At 47.8% G+C, this 24,388-nt stretch overlaps 1 protein-coding gene across 3 annotated transcripts; it reads right to left on the bottom strand.

Moving 5' to 3' along the window:
- Window positions 1-5,573: 5,573 nt before the first annotated feature.
- Window positions 5,574-23,245, bottom strand: LOC120318170 (adenine phosphoribosyltransferase-like). 3 transcript variants are annotated; one of them, XM_039365528.1, is made up of 8 exons: window positions 23,108-23,232; window positions 22,903-23,000; window positions 21,918-22,061; window positions 19,971-20,124; window positions 18,355-18,448; window positions 17,315-17,461; window positions 16,967-17,062; window positions 5,574-5,908 (listed from the first exon to the last, which is right to left on the bottom strand). In XM_039365528.1, the coding sequence occupies exons 4-8, from the start codon at window positions 20,091-20,093 to the stop codon at window positions 5,718-5,720; spliced, it is 651 nt and encodes a 216-aa protein (XP_039221462.1). In that variant the 5' UTR covers window positions 20,094-20,124; window positions 21,918-22,061; window positions 22,903-23,000; window positions 23,108-23,232; the 3' UTR covers window positions 5,574-5,717. The 3 variants fall into 3 exon arrangements, with proteins under 3 accessions (XP_039221462.1, XP_039221463.1, XP_039221464.1); XM_039365529.1 differs by lacking the exon at window positions 22,903-23,000 and having other exon boundaries at window positions 23,108-23,245; XM_039365530.1 differs by lacking the exons at window positions 22,903-23,000; window positions 23,108-23,232 and adding an exon at window positions 23,001-23,107.
- Window positions 23,246-24,388: the final 1,143 nt, after the last annotated feature.

Raw genomic sequence — 24,388 nt, 5'->3', positions numbered from 1 at the left:
CTAGCTGTCACCCAGGTACATTAATTCAAGTCCTCGTTTGGTCCCTGTTCCCTCCACAGGCAGAGTAAAATCTTCCTGGGCCAAAAGAGATTATCCAGAGCAAAGAATTCTTCGTTGGACGTTTTTTCCGGTCAGGACAAGAAGACCTTCATCCTGTCCCGGATGTCCCCTCTGCACATGGGGCAGTGGCTCATATTAGGAGCACATTCAGCACACACCACTAAGTGGCCACAAGGAACCAGCACAACGGACACATCTTTATCCATGCACACTTTGCACAACCGTTCCTCTTGAAGCTGGCAGAGTTTTTCTTCCATGCTGGTGGTAGATTCTGGCTCGTGGGGACGTTCTGCTTGTGTTTCTCTTCTCATCCTCCGAAGATCTGGTTCTCCCTCCATAGACTCGCTCTTTTTGGCAGGTGCCAAAGACGGCTGGTAGTTTTCTGCAAAATGCTTCCCAATGATGTCGTCATCTTCCCACGGTGCAGACACAAGTTGTTCTAGCTGCTGGGCAAGCCGATCACGTCCATTGGGCTGGAAGTTTCCACTTTCTGGCCCTTTAAAGTTGGCCACGAAGGCAGCGCCTTCGGCCTTCACTTGTAAAACTGCAGCCCTTGCTACTATTTCTGTTGCCTCCGCTTTGCGTTGTAGAAACTCAGCCCTGGCCTGAGTTATGGCCACTTCTGCCCTTTTTTTAGCCATTTCTTCCTTTCGCAGTAGTTCTTCCTTCGCCACACATAAAGATGCTGCGGCCGCCACTGCTTCAACTTGTGCTTGTGACGCTTGAGCGGCCAGGCTCTCTGCCCTGGAGACTCGGGACGAATGGCTACGACGAGAAGACGCTTTAGAACAGGGGTAGGCAACCCAAAACACTCAAAGAGCCACTTGGACCCCTTTCCCACCAAAAACAAAACACCGGGAGCCGCAAAACCCTTTTGATATCTAAAATGAAGATAACACTGCATATATCCTTTTTTACCTTTATTATAGGGGTGTGTGTGTGTGTGTGTGTGTGTGTGTGTACACACACACACACACACACACATTAAAAATAAAAGTAAAAATATGAGTCTTGGGAATATCCATACTATTAAAACAATGATCACCAAGAGAATGCTTTAAGAAAATAAAATTGCATACACACACAGGTAAAAAAAGGATATATGCAGTGTTATCTTCATTTTAGATGTCAAAAGGGTCTCTCTCTCTCTGTCTCTCTCCCTCTCTATCTGCCCTTGGTCTGCCACTCCTCTTCCCCCACTCTCTTTCTTTCTCTCTCTCCCCCCCCTCTCTCTCCCCTCCCCCCCTCTCTCTTTCTCTCTCTCTCTTTCTCCCCCCCCTCCTATCTGCTGCTCACCTGGCAAGCTTCAAGCTGTTGTCCAACAAGCTCAGGGGTAGGCAACCTTGTCTCTTTTATGACTCATGGACTTCAACTCCCAGAATTCCTGAGTCAGCCTAGCTGGGCTAGCTAGCTCTCTCCTGCCCTTCCTGCTTCCTGCTTCCTGCAGAGACGCAGCAAAGGGAGGAGCTCCGCCCAGTAAGCCTTTCAGCTTCTCGGAGAACGCTGTGAGTGCACTCTCTTTTACACACACACACACACAGAGAGAGAGAGAGAGAGAGAAGCAGGGAAGCGCAATTGCCTCTTTCTGTCTCTGTCTCTTTCTGCAAAGGCAGAGGAAGCTGGGAGCCACAGGGGAAGGCTCAAAGAGCCGCATGCGGCTCCAGAGCCGCAGGTTGCAAACCTATGCTTTAGAAGAACGGGAGGTACCTGAGACAGAAGGTTGCTGTGACGTACTGGTGCACGCCTGAGACGGTTGTGACTTAAGACGAACGGACGAGGCTTCCTTAGATGTGTGAGACGAAGCCACATGTGACCGCTGGGATGGCGCATGCGAACGACGGGTCGCTTCGGATTCGGCCTTGTCGCTCGGCGTGTCCGTCGCCTGACGTTCGTCTCGGAGAGACGCTCTACTGCTTTGTAGGAGCTTCTCACGGTCTTTGTTGATCCGCTTGAGGCGTTGCATTTCTTCTTTGAATGTCGAATCTCCCAGCTGCGACCGGGTGTCCACGAGGAGGCGTTCATAAATGGTCCATTGTAGGAGAAGCTCCGCCATATCCCCTTCCAATGTACGGATGCACTCGGGGGAGAGCTTATCTTTGGACTCGTTGCAGAGTTTCTGCAGCTTCTCCCAGGATTTTTTATGGCGCTGATAGAGGCTCCCCCAGTTCTCCAGCAGGCTTGACCGCTTGGCTTCGGTGGGCTTTCTTTGATGCCTCAAGTCATAAGGTTTCGGAGATGTTTCTGCTGTTTTTAGATTTTCTGCACACAAGCCGAGGTTAGTTGCAGGGACCAGCCCTTCTGGCGCATTGGGACTCTCTGCCATGACTAGAGAAGAATCAGAGGATTCCCTTAAGTAATAATAATATAATGAAGTTGGAAGGGACCTTGGAGGTCATCTAGTCCAACCCCCTGCTCAGACAAATGGCTGTCCAGTCTCTTCTTAAAAACTTCCAGTGTTGGAGAAGGGAGGGAGGGAGGAAGGAAGGAAAGAAGGAAGGAAAGAATAACAGAATAACAGATGGAAGGGACCTTGGAGGTCATCTAGTCCAACCCCCTGCTCAGGCAGGAAACCCTACACCATTCAGACAAATGGCTGTCCAGTCTCTTCTTAAAAACCTCCAGTGTTGGAGCATTTACCGCTTCTGGAGGCAGGTAGTTCCATTAGATTCAAGGCTTTTCAACCTTTTCACCCACTGTAGGATAAGACAACATCCGAGGACCACCAGTCGCCCAGCAAGGTGTCAAAAACTTGACTAATAAAAAGAAGAGGGAAAAAAAAGATAAAGTACAGGTAGTCCTCGACTTACAACAATTCGCTTAGTGGCTGTTCAAAGTTACAGCGGCACTGAAAAAAGTGTCTTGTGACCATTTTTCACACTTATGACTGTTGCAGCATCCCCAGGGTCACGTGACTTACATTCGGATGCTTGGCAACTGATTCATACTTAGGACTTTCGGTGTCCCAGGGTCATGTGATCCCCTTTTGCAACTTTTTGACAAGCGAAGTCAATGGCTGGGGAGGGGGGGGAATCCGTGGGTCTCTGGTGGAGGGAGTGGGGCTGGGGTGGGTGCCTTCCTTCCCTCCCTCCCTCCCTCCCTCCCTCCCACTGTCCCTTTTCTTTTCTTTTTTCCTTCCTTCCTTCCTTCCTTCCCTCCCTTTGTCTCTTCCTGCTTTCCATTGTCCCTCCCTCCCTCCCCTCCTTCCTTCTTTCTTCCTCCCTTTTCTCCCTTCCTTCCTTCCTTCCCTTCCTTCGTTGTTCCTTCCTTCCCTCCCTCTGTCCCTTCCTTCTTTCTCCCTCTCTTTTCTCCCTTCCTTCCCTCCCTCCTCTCTTTGTCCCTTCCTTCCTTCCCTCCTTCCTTCTTTCTCCCTTTCTTTTCTCCCTTCCTTCCTTCCCTCCCTTTCTTCTTTCTCCCTCCCTCCCTTCCTCCCTTCTTTCTCCCTCTCTTTTCTTCCTTCCTTCCTTCCCTCGTCCCTTCCTTCCTTCTTTCTCCCTCTCTTTTCTCCCTTCCTTCCTTCCCTTCTTTGTCCCTTCCTTCCTTCCTGGACCATTCACACCTGTGGGCGCGCAGAGGCAGCGGCAGCGCATGCTTGAAGGTGGCCGCGCGCGCCCCCCCCCCTTGCCCGGGGTTGCCGCTTGACCCGCCGCGGCCGGGCGTGCCGCGGGGCTGGCAGCTTTTGGCGGCGCTGCCGGGACGGCGGGCAGGCAAGGGGGGCTTCTCCCTCCGGGGGTGGGTGGGGGGGGGGAGAAAGAGGCATTCTCCAACCGGCTCTTCCTTCCCCTTCTCTGGGCTGGGCTGCAGTCTCGCCCCGCTGCTTCTGCGCCTCCTCCTTCCTCCTCCCCCCCCTTGCAGAAACAAAGGAGAAGGCAGGAGGTGGGGGGGGCAGGGGGTTCCCCCATCCCTGATGCTCCCAGAAGGGGTTTCCCTTCCCGGATTGCTGGCATCGTCCGCGGGAGAAATCCCTGTCTTTGCAAGAGAAGCAGAAACGGTCGCTCTTTTGCAAGGAGAGAATCTTGCACGGGATTTCTACACCACCCCCCAACACACACACACACACACACACACACACACACACACACACACACACACACACACACACACACACACACACACACACACACACACACACACACACACGCAGACACTCTTTCCCTGGCTTGCCCCGCATCTGGGCTTTCCTTCCTGGCGGAGGAGACCCGCAAGATTTCCTGCTTGCCAAAGGGCGATCCCTTTGGTTGTAATTTCTCTCTTTTCCAACTCCAGATCAGGACCCGATCTCCGATCTTGAACGTGTGTACAGGAAACTCCGGAGGCGGCGTTTGAGCCAGCAATCCTTGCCTCCTGCAAGGGTCACGAAGACTTATCTCTTTTTTTTTTTACGGTTCTGTATCAAGCGGGGGGGGGGGCGGCGGCTTGATGCAGGCAGATTAACTTTAATTCGTCAGGAGTTCTCAAAACATTAACTTGACATTAACTCACTGTTGCTGTAGGGATTCTTCTGACATCCTTTGCATAATCTGTACCCCAGCACGCAGGTACAAAAAGATAGTTTCTTCCATGCTAACGAAGCAAACAGTTCTCGTGGCTGGAATTCATAAAGACCTGGCTGGCTGGCACGTAGCCAGGAAATCTGGTTAATTAAACCGAAGTCCCTCCCAGGGGCCAGTCCGAACACAGAAATGACCAGGTAACTTAAACTACATTACCCAGAAGGCTATACCTTGAGGGGACAGTCCTTAATTCCTAAGATAGCTATATACCAGTGGTTCTCAACCTTTTTAATGCCGCGACCCCCCCAACCGGTCGTAAGTCGAGGACTACTCAACTGGTCGTAAGTCGAGGACTACTCAACTGGTGCAGCAACCGTTTGTAGAATGGGACTTTTGGCAGGCTCAGCAGGGCAGAGACAGCCTGGACAATTCCTATTGGCTTTTGAAAGCCAATAGAATTACACTCTATTCAAGAGAGTCTATTCTATTGGCTTTCAAAAGCTACTCCAAAGGGAGTAGCAAAGCTAAGGAAAAGGGGGGAAAAATGGCGGACTGCATTGTTTGGTGACCCCTGTGAAATGGTCATTCGACCCCAAATGGGGTCCCAACCCACAGGTTGAGAACCGCTGCTCTATACTCTGACCAGCACACCGCAGCTTTTAAGTGAATCCCCGCAGTGGGTTAAGGCAGAAATCTACAGGGTAAATAATAAATAAATAAGTCAATAATTAAGCAAATAATTAAATAAGTTAGTCACCCGGTCGTTAAGTGAAACTGGCGTTTCTTTCTCCCCCCCCCATTGACTGTGCTGGTCAGATGTCCCTTGAAAGGGGATCACGTGACCCATCATAAATATGAGTCCGTTGCCAGGCGTCCGGATTTTGATCACGTGACCGTGGGAGGCTACGACGGTCGTACATGTGAAAAAGGGCCGTAAGTCCCTTTTCGTAGCTCCGGTCACTAAATGAACGGTTATAAATGGAGAACTAGCTGTATAGACCTTCATAAAAACATACCCACGGTTTGGTAGGAAGTTTATTTGTTGAGCTTGGACCAGAGAAGCTGCTGGGGGGAGGGGTGAATCTGTGTGTGTGGAAGGGGGGGGACTCTGGGGGCCACAGAGGGCCCAGGCTAAGCAGGGTTGCTGTCAGCCCCCGGGTGTGCTTGCTAAAAGACGTGGCTCGGGTGGCCTTGTGGCTGCTCCTGGCTGGGGAGGCTCGGCGGGGAAGTTTGGAAGGAATCCAGCCAGTGAGCGTTGAACTGGGGCATCAGCTGAGGGGGCACGCAGTGGGACCACTTGTAGCGGGATTTCAGCCAGGAGCCACCGTCACTGTCCTCGATGCAAATGGCAGCGATACCTACAAGGCAGAGGGGGAAAGGGTCAGAGCTGGCTGGATGGTCAGCTCGTCAGAGGTCCGGCTTCAGAACCTGAAGGCCAGCTCGGTATATCACATGGCAGCAGCACGAGATATAACAGAATGACAGGATTGGAAGGGACCTTGGAGGTCTTCTAGTCCACCCCCCTGCTCAAGGAAGGAACTTTACACCAGTGGTGTCCAACCTTGGAACTTGAAGACGTGTGGACTTCAACACCCAGAATTCCCCAGCCAGCTTTGCTGGCTGGGGAATTCTGGGAGTTGAAGTCCACACGTCTTCAAGTTCCCAAGGATAGATACTCTTAACCTATGAGGGAGAATAGAATAGAATAGAATAGAATAGAATAGAATAGAATAGAATTAAAATAAGAATAGAATAGAATAAAATAGAATAGAATAGAATTAAAATAAGACTAGAATAGAATAGAATAGAATAGAATTAAAATAAGAATAGAATAGAATTAGAATAGAATAGAATTAGAATAGAAAAGAATAGAATAGAAAATAGAATAGAATGTAGAGTAAGAATAGAATAGAATTAGAATAGAATAGAAAATAGAATAGAATAGAATGTAGATTAAGAATAGAATTAGAATAGAATAGAATGTAAGAATAGAATTAGAATAGAATAGAATAGAGTAGAGTAGAGAGTAGAGTGCAGAGTAGAGTAGAGCAGAGCAGAGCTGGAAGGGACCTTGGAGGTCTTCTAGTCCAGCCCCCTGCTCAAGCAGGAGAATACCATTTCAGACAGGTGAATGTCTACTCTCTTCTTAAAAATCTCCAGTATTGAAGCGCCCACGATTTCTGGAGGCAACTTCTGTTCCACTGGTTGATTGTGCTCCCTGTCAGGAAGTTTCTCCTTAATTCCAGGTTGCTTCTCTCTTTGGTCAGTTTCCAACCATTGTTTCTTCTCCAAGCTTCTGGGTTGGTTTCCAAATGTTTCGTTACCAGGCTAGGTGACATCTTCAGCAGAGAGGTGTCCCCTAAACTCCGCTGAAGACACCTCAAGGTTGAATTGCTGAGATGCTTCCTAACCTCCCTCGCTACCCAGCTTGCCATACAAACGGGGGGGGGGGGGAGAGCCTGGGAAAAGAAACGGGAGTCTCAAGAACCAGTTCCCACAGCGTGAGACCCAAGGTCACCCGAAGCAGGTGTCTGATGGAGACGTGGACCGTTCCCACAACAAACGGAGAGGATGTGATTGGGCAACGTGAATACAGGGCAGGCGGGAGTTAGGAAAAGCCAGCGTTCACTAACAAGATTTTCGCGTGGGAAACTTTAAAGAGTTGATTTTGCTTCTTCACCGCCGGGAGGTGTGTTCAATAAAGTTGATCTCCTATGGCAACCCAGAAGCGGGTAGAATTTCTTCAATATTAGAATAGAATAGAGTTGGACGGGACCTTGGAGGTCTTCTAGTCCAGCCCCCTGCTCAAGCAGGAGGACTTATCCTATACCATCTCATAATTGAATTCGCTAGCCACACGGTTGACCTTAAATCGCGTGAAGTTGTGAACGCAGCCTACTCCGAGGCTCCCTAGAGGAGGGTGGCATAAGGACCTCGGGGGGCGGAAAAGAAGACCCAGACCTCAGCCCAAGCAGGGCTGACCCTTCCTCGCGGGGCACCGGCGGCAGCCCAGCCCAAGGGGGGCCGGCGGGTGGGAGGAATCAGCCGGATGGAGCCCCCCAACCGCCCCCCGCAGCCCCTCGGTGGAGCAGTTGCAACAGAAGTTTGGAGAACTGGACACGCGAGGAGCAGAACGTGCGAAACCCCCGGCCTGGGGGGCTGCGTCGGGGCTGGAGCTGCGAGGAATGGAGCGGGCCAGATCCCCCAGCCGGAGGGGCAGCGCGGACGGCGGCCCCAGCTGCAGCTTCGCCCCCTCCCCACCCTCAGCCGGCGGTGCTGACCCTGGCACGCCAGGGGGCTGCAGGGGGCGGGGGAGCACCAGGGAGCCCACCTGCGGCCGCCTGAAGACTCCCAACGACCCCTGCAGTGTGAGGGGCTCCAGCCTACGGCTCCCAACAGGTGGTCTGGCTGCCACCCGGCTACCTGCTGGTTCGGGGTGGCCATGAGCCCCCAGCCCTGAGGCCCACCTTGGACGGGCAAGCGCAGAAGCTCGCCTACTTCCCGAGCCAGGCGCGGATCTACCTGGGCAGGTACGGAGCCGCCTTCCCAGACGACCAGGCCCGCGTGAGCACGATCGCTGAAAGCCTGGACGGGGAGGCCGCTGAACGGATGATGGCGCTCCACGACGTGGGGGCCCCGGAGCTGGGGGGGCGTCCAGGCTTTCCTGGAAGGGCTGCGGGAACGGTTCGAGGACCCCACCCTGACCCGCCGGGCGGAACTGGCTATGTACTCCGTAAGGCAAGGCAACCGATCCGTGGCGGAGTACCTCGGGGAGTTCCGCAGGATAGCCCGGAGGCTGCGGGGGTGGCCGGAGCGGCTGCTGGTCTGCCAGTTCCGAGACGGGCTGAGCAGGGAGATGTACCAGGGCTGCCTGTTCGGGGGGGTTCCCCGACAGCCTCCCAGCCTGGTCCCGACTGGCCAGCACGCTGGAGCTGGAGCTGAAGGAGCGTGGGCCGGGAAAACATATAAGGAATGGTTGCTGGAATTGGGTATGTCTAGTTTAATGAAGAGAAGGACGAGGGGGACGATGATAGCGGTCTTCCAGTATCTCAGGGGCTGCCATAAAGGAGAGGGAATTAAGCTATTTTCCAAAGCGCCTGAAGGCAGGACAAGAAGCAACAGGTGGAAACTCATCAAGGAGAGAAGCAACCTAGAACTAAGGAGAAACTTCCTGACAGTGAGAACAATTAACCCGTGGAACCACCTGCCTCCAGAAGCGGTGAATGCTCCAACACTGGAAGCTTTTAAGAAGAGACTGGACAGCCATTTGTCCGAAATGGTTTAGGGTTTCCTGCCTGAGCAGGGGGTTGGACTAGATGACCTCCAAGGTCCCTTCCAACTTTACTACTATTACTAAAAGCGCCCGCCAGCAAGAAAAGGGAGAGGGTCCCCTCCGCCCACCGCCAGAGGGGGTCCGCGCCGCCCCGCCAGAGCCTGCTTCCGATGCGGGAAAGGCGACCACTGGGCGGTCAATTGCCCGGCCCCCCGACCCGCCTCGACGGCCGGAGCCATCCCAAGACTCCAAATGAGAGATCGGGCGGGGCACCAGAGGTCGTGCAGGTCTCCCCCGAATCAAGCGAGGGGAGTCCGACCCCCGACCAGCCTGGAGTGGTCTTCTACGAGAGCGACAGCCAGGGGGAAGACGGTCCGACGGTAAGTGGAGCCACGCCCCATTGGCTGCCCAGGTGGAGGAGGTGGGAGTCCCCCAGTCAGGAGAGAGGGGGGGGTCCTTCACGGCCCTTCTAGAGTCGGGGTGCACCCCGTTGCTTAATCAGCCTGAAAGTGGAGGACTCGCGGGGACTGAAGGCTTAAGAGACTGAAGCAACCCATGAACTTTGAGTAGATCGATGGCTCGTTCACTCTGTGTGTGTGTGTGTGTGTGTGTGTGTGTGTGTGTGTGTGTAGTGTTCCTGCAACCTGCCTGCCTGAACCAGTGAGACTAAAAATGGGGAGCCATAAAGAGACTATGCAGTTTATTGTGGCCCCAAAGATGGCAAAGGCAATGATGGCTGAAAAAGTGGAATCCATCAAATGGAACAGGAGAGGAGAGAATACAGAATAGAATAGAATAGAATTAAAATAAGGAATAGAATTTAATAGGAAAATAGAATAGAATAGAATAGAATAGAATAGAATAGAATAGAATAGAATAGAATAGAATAGAATAGAATTAAAATAAGGAATAGAATTTAATAGGAAAATAGAATAGAATAGAATAGAATAGAATTAAAATAAGGAATAGAATTTAATAGAAAAATAGAATAGAATAGAATAGAATAGAATAGAATTAAAATAAGGAATAGAATTTAATAGGAAAATAGAATAGAATAGAATAGAATAGAATAGAATAGAATAGAATACAGTAGAATAGGTAGAATGGAATAGAATAGAAAATAGAATAGAATAGAATAGAATAGAATAGAATAGAATAGAATAGGTAGAATAGAAATAGAACAGAATAGAATAGAAGAAAATAGAATACAGTAGAATAGGTAGAATAGAATAGAATAGAATAGAATAGAATAGAATAGAATAGAATAGAATAGAATAGAATAGAATAGAATAGAATAGAATACAGTAGAATAGGTAGAATAGAAATAAAACAGAATAGAACAGAAGAAAATAGAATACAGTAGAATAGGTAGAATTGAATAGAATAGAAAAAAGAATAAAATAGAAGAGAATAGAAAATAGAAGAGAATAGAAAATAGAATAGAATAGGTAGAATAGAAATAGAACAGAATAGAATAGAAGAAAATAGAAAACAGAATAGAATAGAAGAAAATAGAAATAGAATAGAGTAGAATAGAATAGAAAAGAAAATAGACTAGAATAGAAAAAAGAATAGAAAAAAGAATAAAATAGAAGAGAACAGAAAATAGAATAGAACAGAACAGAACAGAGAATAGAATAGAATAGAATAGAATAGAATAGAATAGTGGTGATAGCTGCGGCTTTTCTTTAGCCGTGGGCCCTGGGAATGTGTCAAAGCCTGCGGAAACGGCGATCAACAGCTGTTTCGGGGCTTGAAGTCTCTCTCCTCAGGAAAAGGGGAGGAGGCGAGCTTGCCCGGATAGAAGTTGAGTTCCCCATGACCCCCATAATTTTGGGGGGGGGGGTCGAAGGGTGAGAACTCCTTCGGAGTCCGTGGTATTCTCCACACCCCAGGAGGTCTTTGTTCTGATTTCGAAGGAACAAAGCTAGACGCTGCTTCCACTTCTGCTTTCTAAGAGAAAACTGAGTAAATTTAAAGCAGACAGAGCTGAGCAGGAGAAATTAGAATTGTGATAATTTGGGACTTTAACTCAGGAGAATTAAAGAAACTTCTCCATCTATTAATCTTAATAAAAGGACGAGCAGAAAATGGCGCAGAAATGCTGTCTTTTTGTTTGAACAGACATCGTTAAGATGGACTTTCACTTTTAAAGGTAACAAAGTTTAAACAATGTAATGGATTTTGGCAGTCATTCAAAAAACAAGAATCTTTTTTTTTTAGTTGGACTTTCTCTTTTTTTTCCTCTTTAAGTGCTGGTTTTAAGATTTTACAAGATTTATAAGAAGTGGTTTTTTTAAAAAAAATAGTCTGAAAATGGCTTCAAAACGTCCTGGAATTTCGGTTCTTCCTAAAACCTCAATTTCCTCTCTGGTGATACAGCAGACCAAGCCTAAATCTCCCCCGCCCTCTCCCCCATCGCATGCATTGACACTTAAAGATTCACAGGATGCCTTGGGGCAAACAGTACGACAGATCAAAGAAGAAATGGCGGAGCTTTTTGAGAGTAAAAATAGAGAGATGAGGGAAGACATTGTGTCTGCATTTCAAGGACTTGCTTCTCATATAGAACGTCTTGATGACCGTGTGGATGACGTTGTGGAAAATGTTGAAAAATTAGAAGATAGAGTTGATAAAGTTGAAATTAAAATTGATATGACACAGGATGAAATTATTATGTCACAATATAGAGATATGGAGTTTGCTTTGAGAATAAGAGGTCTGAAAGAGAACTTGCAAGAGGATCTGAGAGAAGAAATATCCAGAGACTTGGCTGTAATTTTGGAATGTGAACAGGAGGAAATTCTGAAAGAGATAGAAAATTTTTTTAGAGTTAATTCATGGGTTGCGAGGCAGAGAAATTTACCAAGAGATGTGGTTATTTACTTTTCTAGAAGATCGCTTCGTAACGAAATTATACAGGTTTTGTACAAGCAGAGATTTCAAATTGCAGCCCAAGATGTTATAATATTAAAAGAAATTCCTCCAAAAATCCTCAGAAGAAGAAAAGAGTTTGCTTTTTTGGTAGAGGAGCTTAAAAAACGACAGGTGCAATTTAGATGGGAAATACCTGTAGGAATAGTGGTGAACCATGCTGGGACACGTTATAGGCTTAATACAATTTTAAAAGCGAAAGATTTTTATACTTCTGTCCTGAAGGCAGGTTCACCACCATTTCCACGATCTAAGAGAGATGAAGATAAGTTGGAAAAACTGCCGGCTGAAGGCGCAATGTCATTAGTTGTAAGTGACTTACAGGAGTCTGCTCAACAATGTTTGGACATAAAAGAGGCCCCAAAGGGGCAGAGAATGACTCGTGCAGCTTACAGACGTAAAGAAAAGGAACAGAAAGAAGTGGAGGCTGGATCTACAGTACAGGATGTGACTACTTCAGAGCCCGTGGGAGGGACAAGACGGAAAAGATCTTCTACTGCAGATCTTCAAGCGGTGGTCCGGAGGCTTCAGGCCATTAAAAATGGCAAAGTTTCTGACATGGAATGTTAACAGCCTGAATTCGCCACAGAAAAGAAGGAAAGTATTTCATTATTTGAAACAACATAAGAATGATGTTGTTTGTTTGCAAGAGACTCATATTACTTCGAAGGATCAAAAGTATTTGATTAACTCACGGTTAGGATCACATTTTATAGCTCCTGCTCCGGAGAAAAAAAAGGGGGGGTAGTTATTTATGTGCAGAAAGATTTATCTGCTAAATTAATTGATTCTGACCCACAAGGAAGATATGTTATTATTGATCTAGCATTATATGGCAAGAGACTTCTTATTATTGGATTGTATGCTCCTAATCAACAACAAAAGCAGTTTTATAAGCTGATACATCAGAAACTGACTCAGTTGGATTATAAATCTGTTATTATGATGGGGGACTGGAATGGAGTTATAGATGCTAGTAAGGACAAGAGAAGATCTACGAAATCTTCTAATCAAGCTAAATTACCTAAAGTTTTTTTTGATTTGAAGGATGATTTGGAACTTAGAGATATTTGGAGAGAACGGAATATGGAAGATAGAGACTATACTTTTTTCTCGGACAGGCATCAATCGTTTTCTAGAATTGATTTTTTTTTCTAATTACTACTGATCTCTTTTCTAGGGTTAAGAATGCCAAGATTTTTTCTAGGACTTTGTTGGATCACAGTCCTGTATGGTTGGAGTTATCTGCTGAAGAAGGGAGTAGAAGATCTTGGAGGTTGAATGAGAATTTATTTAGATACGAGGGGATTTCTCAAAAATGTAGAGAACATTTGAAGGAATTTTTTGCTTTGAATATGCATAAAGGTACTTCAATGGCTATGGTGTGGGATGCCAGCAAAGCTTATATGAGAGGGGTTTTGATTCATATGAACAATGCGCATAGGCGTAAACAGACAAAAAAATGTGAAGAGTTGGAAGAAGAGATTAAAATGAAAAAGAGGGCTTATATTTTGAACCCATTGGATAATAGTTTAAAAGTTTCTATAAATATGTTGAAGGAGCAATTTAATATGTTAATGGCTGATCAGGTTGCAATTAATTTAAGTTATATGAAACATAATGCATTTTGTAATGCAAATAAACCTGGCAGGTGGCTGGCTTATCAGTTACGGAAGAAACAGAAATCAAGGGTTATAGATAAAATAGTTTATAAAGGTAAAGAGGTTTATCAACAAAACCTGATTAAAAAGAGTTTTTTAGATTTTTATACAAAGTTATATGCTAGTGAAAATATACAAGTTTCAGATATAGATAAGTATTTGCAATCTGCAAATTTTCCTAGACTTTCAGATGACCAAAGAAATGAGATGAATGGTTCAATTATTTCTGAAGAAATTATTTTTGCTATTAAACAATTGAAGATTGATAAAGCTCCTGGTACAGATGGACTAACAGCTAGGTATTATAAAATCTTATTTGAAGAAATGATAGAACCATTAAAGGAACTCTTTAATAGCATTCTGTTGGGAGCAGAAGTGCCTCCATCTTGGAGAAGAGCTTTTATATCGTTGATTCCAAAGGAGGATCAAGATTTGACTCAGCCTAAGAATTATAGACCTATATCTCTTTTGAATACAGATTATAAGATTTTTACAAAATATTGGCAAATAGATTAATGCATGTTTTGAAACAAATGATTCATAGTGATCAATCTGGATTTATAACTGGAAGATTTATGAAATATAATGTAAGACAAATTGTTAATCTAATTGAGTATTTGGATAAGAATAATCAAATTCCTGCAGCTTTGATTTTTATAGATGCTGAAAAAGCTTTTGATCAGTTAAACTGGCAATTTTTATTGAAAGTTGCAGAGAAAATGAGTTTTGGGGATAAGTTTTTATATGCTGTCAAGGCTATATATCTACAACAATCGGCTCAAATCATAGTTAATGGGGGGTTAACAGAGGTATTTAAAATTAAAAAGGGTACAAGACAAGGGTGTCCATTATCTCCGTTGTTGTTTGTTTTAACAATGGAAATTTTATTAATTAAAATTCGTGAATCATCTAAAATAAAGGGAATAAAAATAAATAAAAATGATTATAGATTGAGAGCTTTTGCAGATGACTTGGTTGTGACTTTATCTCAACCGACTTATTCGGTTATAGATTTAGTAGAAATTATAACCCAATATGGGAAAGTTTCTGGTTTTAAAGTAAACAATAATAAGACTAAAATATTATCAAAAAATATGACTATGAGGGAAAAGGAAATATTAGTTAACAGGTTTTGAAATAGTGAAAAAGGTTAAATATTTGGGAGTATATATCACAGCTTCTAATATAAAATTGTATAAGAATAATTATGAGACATTATGGGCAAAAGTGCAAAAGGATTTAAACGATTGGAAAAAATTACAATTATCTTTGCTGGGGAGAATTTCAGCGATTAAAATGAATGTTCTACCAAAATTTCTTTTTTTGTTTCAAATGATACCTATTTTAAAAAAAGATGCTAATTTAGATGAATGGCGGAAGGGCATTAATAAATTTATTTGGGCAGGGAAAAAACCAAGAGTTAAGTTTAAGATTATACAAGATGCACGGGAAAGAGGAGGACTTAAGGCACCTAATTTAAAATTGTATTACGATCCGGTGGTATTAACTTTGATTAGTGATCGGCTTAACTTAATAAATAAAAATATACTTTCTCTTGAGGGATAGGATTTACTATATGGATGGCATGCGTATTTAATTTATAATAAAAAAGTAGACCAGGTTTTTAAATCTCATATTTTAAGAATTGCTTTATTGCGTGTCTGGAAGAAGTATTATTATAGGTTGATATAGTATTATATCGATATAGTATTATATAGTATTATATCGTTCACTAACCAGATTTTCACGTGGGAAACTTTAAAGAGTTGATTTTTGCTTCTTCAGCACCAGGATGTGTATTCAATAAAGATGATCACTTACGGCACCTCAGAAGCGTAGAGTTTCTTCAATATTGAATTTGCCAGACGGACGGTTGACAAGATGTTACCTAGCCTGGCAATGAAACGTTCAGAAACCAACCCACAAGCTCGGAGAACGAATCTCCGCCCCCATCCTACACTCAAGCTACAGGTATTCGCCACTATTGTAAACTCTTACTCTAGATCAGGGATAAGAAAACCTTGGCTTTTTTATGACTGGTGGACTTCAACTCCCAGAATTCCTGAGCCAGTATGGGGAACTTTGGCCCCTTTATGACTGGTGGACTTCAACTCCCAGAATTCCTGAGCCAGCATGGGGGAACTATGTCCCCCCCTTCATGACTGGTGGACTTCAACTCCCAGAATTCCCTGAGCCAGCATGGGGGAACTATGGCCTCCCTTTATAACTTGTGGACTTCAACTCCCAGAATTCCTGAGTCAGCATGGGGGAACTTTGGTCCCTTCATGACTCGGGGACTTCAACTCCCAGAATTCCTCAGCCAGCATGGCTCAGCATGGAAACCTCCCTTTCCGTTCAGCATGGCTGGCTCAGGAATTCTGGGAGTTGAAATCCACCAGTCATAAAAGAGCCAAGGTGGCCTATCCCTGCCCTAGATCATCCCAAACAAATGACGACCAATCTTTTCTTAAAAACCTCCAGTGTTGGAGCACTGTGTGGTGGCAAGCTGTTCCACTGGTTAATTGTCACTCTTAGGAAATTTCTCCTTCGTTCCAGGTTGCTTCTCTGCTTAATTAGTTTCCATCCGTTGCTTCTTCTCCTGCCCTCAGGTGCTTTGGAGAACAGCTTGACCCCCTCCTCTTCTCTGTGGCAGCCCCTCAAACATTGGAAGCCTGCTACCCTGTCACCCCTCGTCCTTCTCTTCATTAAACTAGATGGACCCAATTCCTGCAACTGTTCTGCATATGTTTTAGCCTCCGGCCCCCTAATTGTCTTTGTTAGGCCTGCAGCCTTGTTCTCCAACCTGGTGCCCTCTGGGTGGGCCGGGAGGACCACCAGTTTTAACACACTGGGAAGGTGCCAGATTACAAAAAAAAATGGATGACATGAATCTGGCAGCCTGAGGTAGACTATCTACCTCAGGGGGTTGGACTAGATGACCTCCAAGGTCCCTTCCATCATCATCATCATCATCATCATCATCATCATCATCATCATCATCATCATCATCATCATTATTATTGTGGATCATCGCACAGTCAGCCAGATGTTCAGACTGGATTTGGCATTTTGTCTACCTATCGAGTCCTTACCCAGCACCTGGGAGGGGCAGATGTGGATGTTTGATGGTATTACAGATATCGTCGCAGGATGGAAGCAGTTCCTAGTAAGGCTGCCTTTTGCAATTGACTAATAGCGAATTTGTCAATGCCAATAGTGTTCAAGTGGTGCTCCAGTTGTTTTGGGATTGCACCCAAGGCGCCTATGACTATTGGTACTATCCTTGCTTGCTTTTGCCACAGGCCTTCTATTTCTATTTGTAGGTTTTTGTATTTTATTATTATTATTATTATTATTATTATTATTATTATTATTATTATTATTTCTGAACATGGCGTCTGCACTGGGAGCTGTGAAATGCATTTAAGAACCCCTGCTGGGCTGTAGCTGCTAAGGTAGACTGCCACTGCAGGTGGAGGCTTCAATGACTAGTCCTCAGGCCAAACATGGGGAAGAAATCCATCCTGGGTGCCCCCTCCCGTCCTTACCTGCCACCACACCGCCTTGGCGTTCCACCAGCTGGATGGCACCCTGCATGGTGCCCCCTGTCTCTACCCATTGATCCACCAGCAGGACCCGGACACCTGGAGAGGGGGGCAGAAGCAAGGTGGGTCTGGAGTCTTTTTCACCCAGCTGTTCCCCTGCCCGCCCCCCAGCCCTTGAGAGGGGTCCCGGCAGGTGGAGGTGGAGTTTTCCAGCCCACTTTCTGGCTGTGGTCTGTGCAGAGGCTCCCTCTGGCAGTGCCCCCCCCCAACAGAGGGGCCCCCAGCTAGCAAAGGAGCACAGAATTGCATCCAATTGCAAATTTAATCAGTCATTAAGAAGGAATCCTCTACCTGGGCTGATGGCGTCTGTGCGGGTTTCCATCACTTTTTCACAGCCTGTGTAGTCCCGGTAGGTCTGGGTGCGAGTCTCGACACAGAGATGGCCAGCTTTCCGGATGGTCACGAAGCCTTTTTGGAGGGTGACGGCGATGGCAGCACCTGGGTGAGAGGGAAGAGTGGGGAGGAGCCCCAGATCCCGGTCCTTAGTAAGCTATTTCTTCCATCCTTCCTAGAATCATTACATGATGAATTAGAAGGACTTCAGAGGTCATCTAGACCCACCCCTGACTCCAGGGAGCCACACTTAGCAGGTGTCCGAAGGGCCCCACTTGAAAGCCACTAGGGAAGGTGGGCCCATGGCTTAATGGTTGCTGACCTCTGCTTTTCTCCCTGTTTTTTCCTAGCCATAACAACCCTGAGACAAGAATTCAGCCAACCGAGAGTCACTTGGCAGGGAGGGGACTGGCCGGAGAGTGACTCAGTGTCCCAAAGAAGGAGAATCTTTGTAGCTCAGGGTTGAAATGAGAGGTCCTGCGTGTTCTCTGAGCTGGGTGGTTTTCCTTGCAGATGTTTCATGACCCAACTAGGGAACATCATCAGGGCTAGAAGGGAGGAGGAGGAGGAGGAGGAGGAGGAGGAGGAGGAGGAGAATTGTGGGGTCCTTAGTGGTCTCTCTGAACTGGGTGGTTTTCCTTGCAGACGTTTCATCACCCAACTAGGGAACATCTTCAGTGCTAGAAGGGGGTGGAGGTTTGCCAAAAGTACTACTACTACTACTACTACTAGTAGTAGTAGTAGTAGTAGGAGGAGGAGGAGGAGAAAGAGGAGAGGAAGGAGAAGGAGGACTGCAGGGTCCTTGGTGCTCTCTGAGTTGGGTGCTTTCCTTGCAGACGTTTCATGACCCAACTAGGGAACATCATCCGTGCTAGGAGGAAGAGGAGTTTGTTTGCTATCTGTTTGTCCTCCAGTGGCTTGCCCCGTCAAAGGGGGTCTCCTCCCCCCGGGCTGAGGACGTGGCTGAGGGGAGTGAAAGAGAAGCGAGAGAGACGTACCCAGGATGAACCCCATGGCGTCAATCCCCACCACCAGGTCGATGGCATCGTCCCGAAACCTTTGCACCAAATCTTCAACGCAGTCCAGCAAGGCCTGTTGGGAGAGAAGAGAAGAGGAGGGGGCAGTTGCGTGGGTGTGTGTGGGGGGGTACGGCTATCCCAGACCCACAGAAAAGTCCTCCTGAGAAGGGTCTGAGGTTGTCTCCCTTTATTTCTCCAGTAGTGGCTGAGCTGCTGCTTTCATTATTCCGTCCAGATTCCGACATTTAATGAATCACTCGGATAACTGCATGGGAAATATAAACCGTGGAAGAGCCACAAGACTCGCAAAGGTTGTGATGCTCGTGTGTGAGAGTTAGGATGCCATCCTAACACACACACACACACACACACACACCTGCTACAAGGATGGCATGCAAGGGTCCTCAATCTTGGCCACTTTAAGACTGGTGGCTTCTCATCCAGGGTGCTAAATTTATCCCATCCAGCAAGAATATTTAAGCGTAGACACCTTAGACCAGGGGTAGGCAACCTTGGCTCTTTTATGACTCGTGGACTTCCAGAATTCCTGAGCCAGCATGGCTTAGCTTGGAAACTCTCCCTTTCCCCTCAGCATGGCTGGCTCAGGAATTCTGGGAGTTGAAGTCTATGAGTCATAAAGCGGCCTAGGGCAGGGCTAGGCAACCTTGGCTTTTATGACTGGTGGACTTCAACTCCCAGAATTCCTGAGCCAGCATGGCTGAGCTTGGAAACCTCTCCCTGTCCCTCAGCATGGCTGGCTCAGGAATTCTGGGAGTTGAAGTCCACGAGTCATAAAAGAGCCAAGGTTGCCTACCCCTGCCTTAGACTCTGTTAATGATAGACTTCAGGCAGGGACTGTGAAACTGGGTTCACAACTCAGGACAACAAAGGAGGCGGCCTTGCACACCTGGTTCACAACACACATCAGGGGGACCAGCCAGGCACACCTGGTTCGCAACTCACAGCAACAGGGGGAAGCCTTGCACACCTGGTTCACAACACAACAATCGGGGAGCAGCAAGGCACACACCTGGTTCACAACTCACAGCAACAGAGGGAAGCCTTGCACACTTGGTTCACAACTGAGCAACAGGGGGAAGCCTTGCACACCTGGTTCACAACTCACCGCAACAGGGGGAAGCCTTGCACACCTGGTTCACAACTCACAGCAACAGGGGGAAGCTTTGCGCACCTGGTTCACAACTGAGCAACAGGGGGAAGCCTTGCACACCTGGTTCACAACACAACATCAGGGGAAGCAGCCAGGTAAATACCTGGTTCACAACTCACAGCAAAGGGGAAAGCCTTGCACCCCTGGTTCACAACTCACAGCAACAGGGGGAGCAGCCAGGCACACCTGGTCCGCAACTCACAGCCACAGGGGATGGGGCAGCCATGCACACACTTGTCAGGCTCTGACTGGTGACTGACGGGCTGTGGCAGCCGTCCTGGTGAATGGCACGGCCCAGGCTCATCCCCGTGGAGGGAACAGAAGATCAAGGGGGGGGGTGCAGAAGACCCCAAGAGAGGGAGGAAGCCCCTCTCCCTCCCTCCTTCCGTCCCCAGCCCCCCCTTCCTGAGGCCCCTCCCCACACCTGAGAGTGGCAGTAGAGACGGGAGGGGTCCAGCCAGGCGTAGGAGGAGCCCTTGACATTGGGGTCCATCAGCTTCAGATACCAGCCCGGCTCGCGGGAGGCTGGCACCGTCTTCAGGTCCATGGGGCAGAGGCTCTGCTGCCAGCGGAGGGGGCTGCAGGGGGGGGGGCACAGAGAGAGGCATTTCAGACAGGCTGGGCAGAATTAGGGTTTCCTGCCTGAGCAGGGGTTGGGCTAGAAGACCTCCAAAGTCCCTTCCATTTTTATTATTATGGATCATCGCACAGTCAGCCAGATGTTCAGACTGGATTTGGCATTTTGTCTACCTATCGAGTCCTTACCCAGGACCTGGGATAGGCAGATGTGGATGTTTGATGGTATTACAGGTATCGTCGCAGGATGGAAGCAGTTCCTAATAAGGCCGCCTTTTGCAATTGACTAATAGCGAATTTGTCAATGCCAATGGTGTTCAAGTGGTGCTCCAGTTGTTTTGGGATTGCACCCAAGGAGCCTATGACTATTGGTACTACCCTTGCTTGCTTTTGCCACAGTCTTTCTATTTCTATTTGTAGGTCTTTGTATTTTGTTATCTTCTCCAGTTCTTTCTCTTCTATTCTGCTATCTCCAGGCACTGACACGTCCACTATCCAGACTTTTTTGTCTTTCTTATCGACAATTGTTAAGTCTGGGGTGTTACGTTACAGGTGCTTGTCTGTTTGAATTCTGAAATCCCAGAGCAGTTTAATTTGATCATTTTCTATGACTTTCTCTATTTTATGATCCCACCAGTTTTTGCTTACAGGCAAATGATATTTTTTGCAGATCTTCCAATGCACCATTGTTGCTACTTTGTCATGCCGCTGCTTGTAGTCAGTCTGTGCAATCTTCTTGCAACAGCTTACCAGGTGGTCCACTGTTTCTTCAGCTTCTTTGCATAGGCGGCACTTATTGTCTGTTGCTGTCTTCTCAATTTTGACTTTGTATGCATTTGTCCTTAAGGCTTGGTCTTGTACAGCCAGAATTAGTCCCTCGGTCTCTTTCTTCAATTTTCCTGTTCTTAGCCATTGCCAGGTCTTGTTATTATCTGCTTTCCCAGCTATTTTTTTTCATGTATTGGCCATGTAGTGCTTTGTCTTCCCATGCCTCTATTCTGTTCTTCATTTGGTCTTTCTTGTAGGCCCGTTTGGTCTCTCCAGTAGTCAGTAAGCCTTCCTGATATTGATATTGATGATGATGATGAATGATGATGTTGATGATTATTAATTATTTGGTCTAGGGTGGAAAAAGTAGGGTGCAGCCAGGCAGGGCACTTAAAAAATGCACCCTGGCAGTGGGAAGCTGGGGTGGGGGACTCAGTAGGGCTGGGGGGAAGGGAGTATGAGGAGAAAGTGAGCTTGTAAAGAGAGAGAAGACTCACTAAATTAGGGGTGGCCCAGCCAGCAACTTTAAGGTCTGCTGGCTGGGGAATTCTGGGAATTGAAGTCCACAGGTCTTAAAGTTGCCAAAGTTGGAAAAAAAAAAACCATTAAAAATCCAGATAAAGCAATTGCAGGCTAATGTGGTCCCCTGTGCCTTTAACAGGCCTTTGCCCTGGCGCTAAATTGCAAAACCTCAACCTTACCCAAATAAATAAATTCCAACAGGTCACAATTCCAGGCAGTGTCCCAGGGACCCCCCCCCTCCCCGCCAGGATCCCGGAGAAGCGAACTTTAATCTGAGTGGAGCTGGAGAGGAGTTGGCAGCCCAGCACCCTGCACGAAAAAGCAATTTTAGGTCACTTCAGCTGCAGACTCAAGGCCTCCTTTGTGTATTTGTTGTTCAGTAACCAGCTGGAACACCTCCTGGGCATTTTCTGCCACTTTGATCCCTGTGATCTGCTGGGGGGGGCTGGGGGGGCTGCTGAAGGAGCCCTGGGACTACGCACGGAGCTTGAGAACTGAGCCTGACCTGGAAAAGCTTTTCAGGATTGGATTCAGGTACCCGGGTCAAGGAGTCCACACGGGAGTGTCTCTGTCCAAAGTCTCCAGGAATAGCCAAGGGCACGGCACGGCTTTGAAAGTGAAGTTTGGGTTCTTCCTGCTTCTTGAGACACTGGTGGTGTTAAATATTCAATAGACAGTTGTCAGTGAGATGCAATTGGCATTGAAACAGAAATTTTAAAGTCAAGGAGAGAAGCATCCTAGAACTAAGGAGAAACTTCCTCACAGTCAGAACAATGAACCAGTGGAACTACCTGCCTCCAGAAGCGGTGAATGCTCCAACACTGGAGGTTTTTAAGAAGAGACTGGACAGCCATTTGTCCGAAATGGTATAGGGTCTCCTGCCTGAGCAGGGGGCTGGACCTGATGACCTCCAAGGTCCCTTCCAACTTTATTATTATTATTATTATTATTATTATTATTATTATTATTATTATTATTATTATATTGATCATCGCACAGTCAGCCAGATGTTCAGACTGGATTTGGCATTTTGTCTACCTATCGAGTCATTACTATTATTATTATTATTATTATTATTATTATTATTATTATTATTATTATGGATCATCGCACAGTCAGCCAGATGTTCAGACTGGATTTGGCATTTTGTCTACCTATCGAGTCCTTACCCAGGACCTGGGATAGGCAGATGTGGATGTTTGATGGTATTACAGATATCGTCGCAGGATGGAAGCAGTTCCTAGTAAGGCCGCCTTTTGCAATTGATATTATTATTATTATTATTATTATTGTTGTTGTTGTTGTTGTTGTTATTATTATTATTATTATTATTATTATTATTATTATTATTATTATTATTATTAGAGTTACCCCACGGTAAGATGGGTGGCCAATAAATGCGATCACTAAACGAATACACTTAACGCGCAGGAGCCTGTTCTTGGGGGGGAGGTCTGGGTCTCCCCCCTTCCCACCGGGACGAAGCCCACCTGCCCGGCCTTCGAAGGCCAAGTCCTAGCAGCGAATTCGGGCAGAGAATCTCCTCTCGGGGGTCCTCTGATCCCTGCAGTCGGCGCCCCGCGCTCACCTTGGGGGGGAAAAAAAAGTCGCACTCCGGAGCGCTCAGATGCTCGGCCAGCAGGTGAGGACCCGGGCGCCAGCCCCTCCCCGCCCAGACCCCGCCTAGGCCCCTACCTGGCTGAGGGGCGCTGCCGGAGACCCCCTTCTTTCGTGGCCCCCGCCGGAAAGTGCGGGCAGAGGCAGCGGAGGCGCGGGCTGCTTCTGCTGCGGCCGCTGGGCTGTGGGGCTGGGAAGGGGGCGGGAAGAGCGGCGGGGCTGGCAGTGCCCGGCGGCGGCGGCGGCAGGCAGAGGCTCTCCTGGCAGCGGGCGAGGGGGGCATCCGGGGGGGGGCAGCGGGAGCTGGTGGGGGAGGACAGGAATTCCCAGGCGGGGGGGCTTTCCGCCCAAGGGGGCGAAGGGAGGGAGCAAAAAGCTGGAGAGGGGTGTCCACAAAGTCAAGGGAGGGGCCCGGGTCGCAGGACGGGGGCCATGCGTGTCAGAGGCAGGGGTTGTGCGGCCTCCATCTTGACTTTTTTGACCGTGCCCGGGCTGGATGGCATCTCTGATGTGCTGAAAGAGAGAGAAGACCTGGAAAGAGGGGATCCAGCCTGCAAATTGGGAGGAATTTATTGACAAAGGGGGCGGTGGGGGGTGGGGGTGGGATTCCGGTGCTGGAGGGCCTGAAAGACTACGCGGCGGGGGGGGGAGAGAGAGAGAGAGACCCTCTTTGGGGAGTGGGGCAAATCTGTCCCGCGGGGTCGCTGAGAGTCGCCGTCCATCGATGGACGGATGACTCAACTCCCCCTCGCGGGAGGGTTTCAAATCGAGGGGCTGCCGGAATGATTGAGAAGAGTTCCCGCACCGCGCAGGGGGGCTGGACTAGATGCCCTCGAGCTTCCCCTCCCGCTCGCGCGGAGCCTTTGAAGCCGGGATTGCGCAGCGGAGGCATTAGCGGCGGGAAGGTTGCCGTACGCCCGTCTGGCCAGGAGGTGGCAGCAGAGCCGCCCGCATCGCCCGCACAGCTGCCTCGTTCCCGTTTCTCAACCTTGGATGCTTTAAGACTCGCGGACTTCAACTCCCAGAATTCCGCGGCCAGATATTTTAATGCGGGATTAGGCGGCCTGCCCCCCCCTCTGAGGCATTCGGGAGCAAGAGATGGGGGAGGCAAGGGGGCTGCTGAGGCTTGGCAAGCCCACCCTGCCTTCCCCAAGGCTGGGCTCAACTCATTTCTTGCCTCCCCCCCCTCGTCAATAAAAACATTCAGGTTTTAGTCCTCTACTTACAACCACAACCGAGCCCAAAATTTATGTCGTTAAGTGAGACAGCTCTTAAGTGAGCTTTGCCTCATGTTGCAACCTTCCTCGCCAGAGATGTTAAGTGAATTGTTATTAAGTGAGTCACCCCGTCACTAAATGA

Source organism: Crotalus tigris, unplaced genomic scaffold (genome assembly GCF_016545835.1).
Source record: "Crotalus tigris isolate CLP2741 ecotype Arizona unplaced genomic scaffold, ASM1654583v1 scf7180000020104.566533, whole genome shotgun sequence".
Taxonomy (NCBI): domain Eukaryota; kingdom Metazoa; phylum Chordata; class Lepidosauria; order Squamata; family Viperidae; genus Crotalus; species Crotalus tigris.
This window is presented reverse-complemented; position numbering and strand designations above follow the sequence as displayed.

Excerpts from the sequence above, each read along its gene's own strand:
- LOC120318170 (XM_039365529.1), bottom strand. The coding sequence starts at position 20,093 with ATGGACCTGAAGACGGTGCCAGCCTCCCGCGAGCCGGGCTGGTATCTG. Across the intron at positions 17,462-18,354 it reads CGCCATGGGGTTCATCCTGG|GTGCTGCCATCGCCGTCACC; the intron begins GTACGTCTCTCT and ends CCTCTCACCCAG. Across the intron at positions 5,909-16,966 it reads CCAAGGCGGTGTGGTGGCAG|GTATCGCTGCCATTTGCATC; the intron begins GTAAGGACGGGA and ends TCTGCCTTGTAG.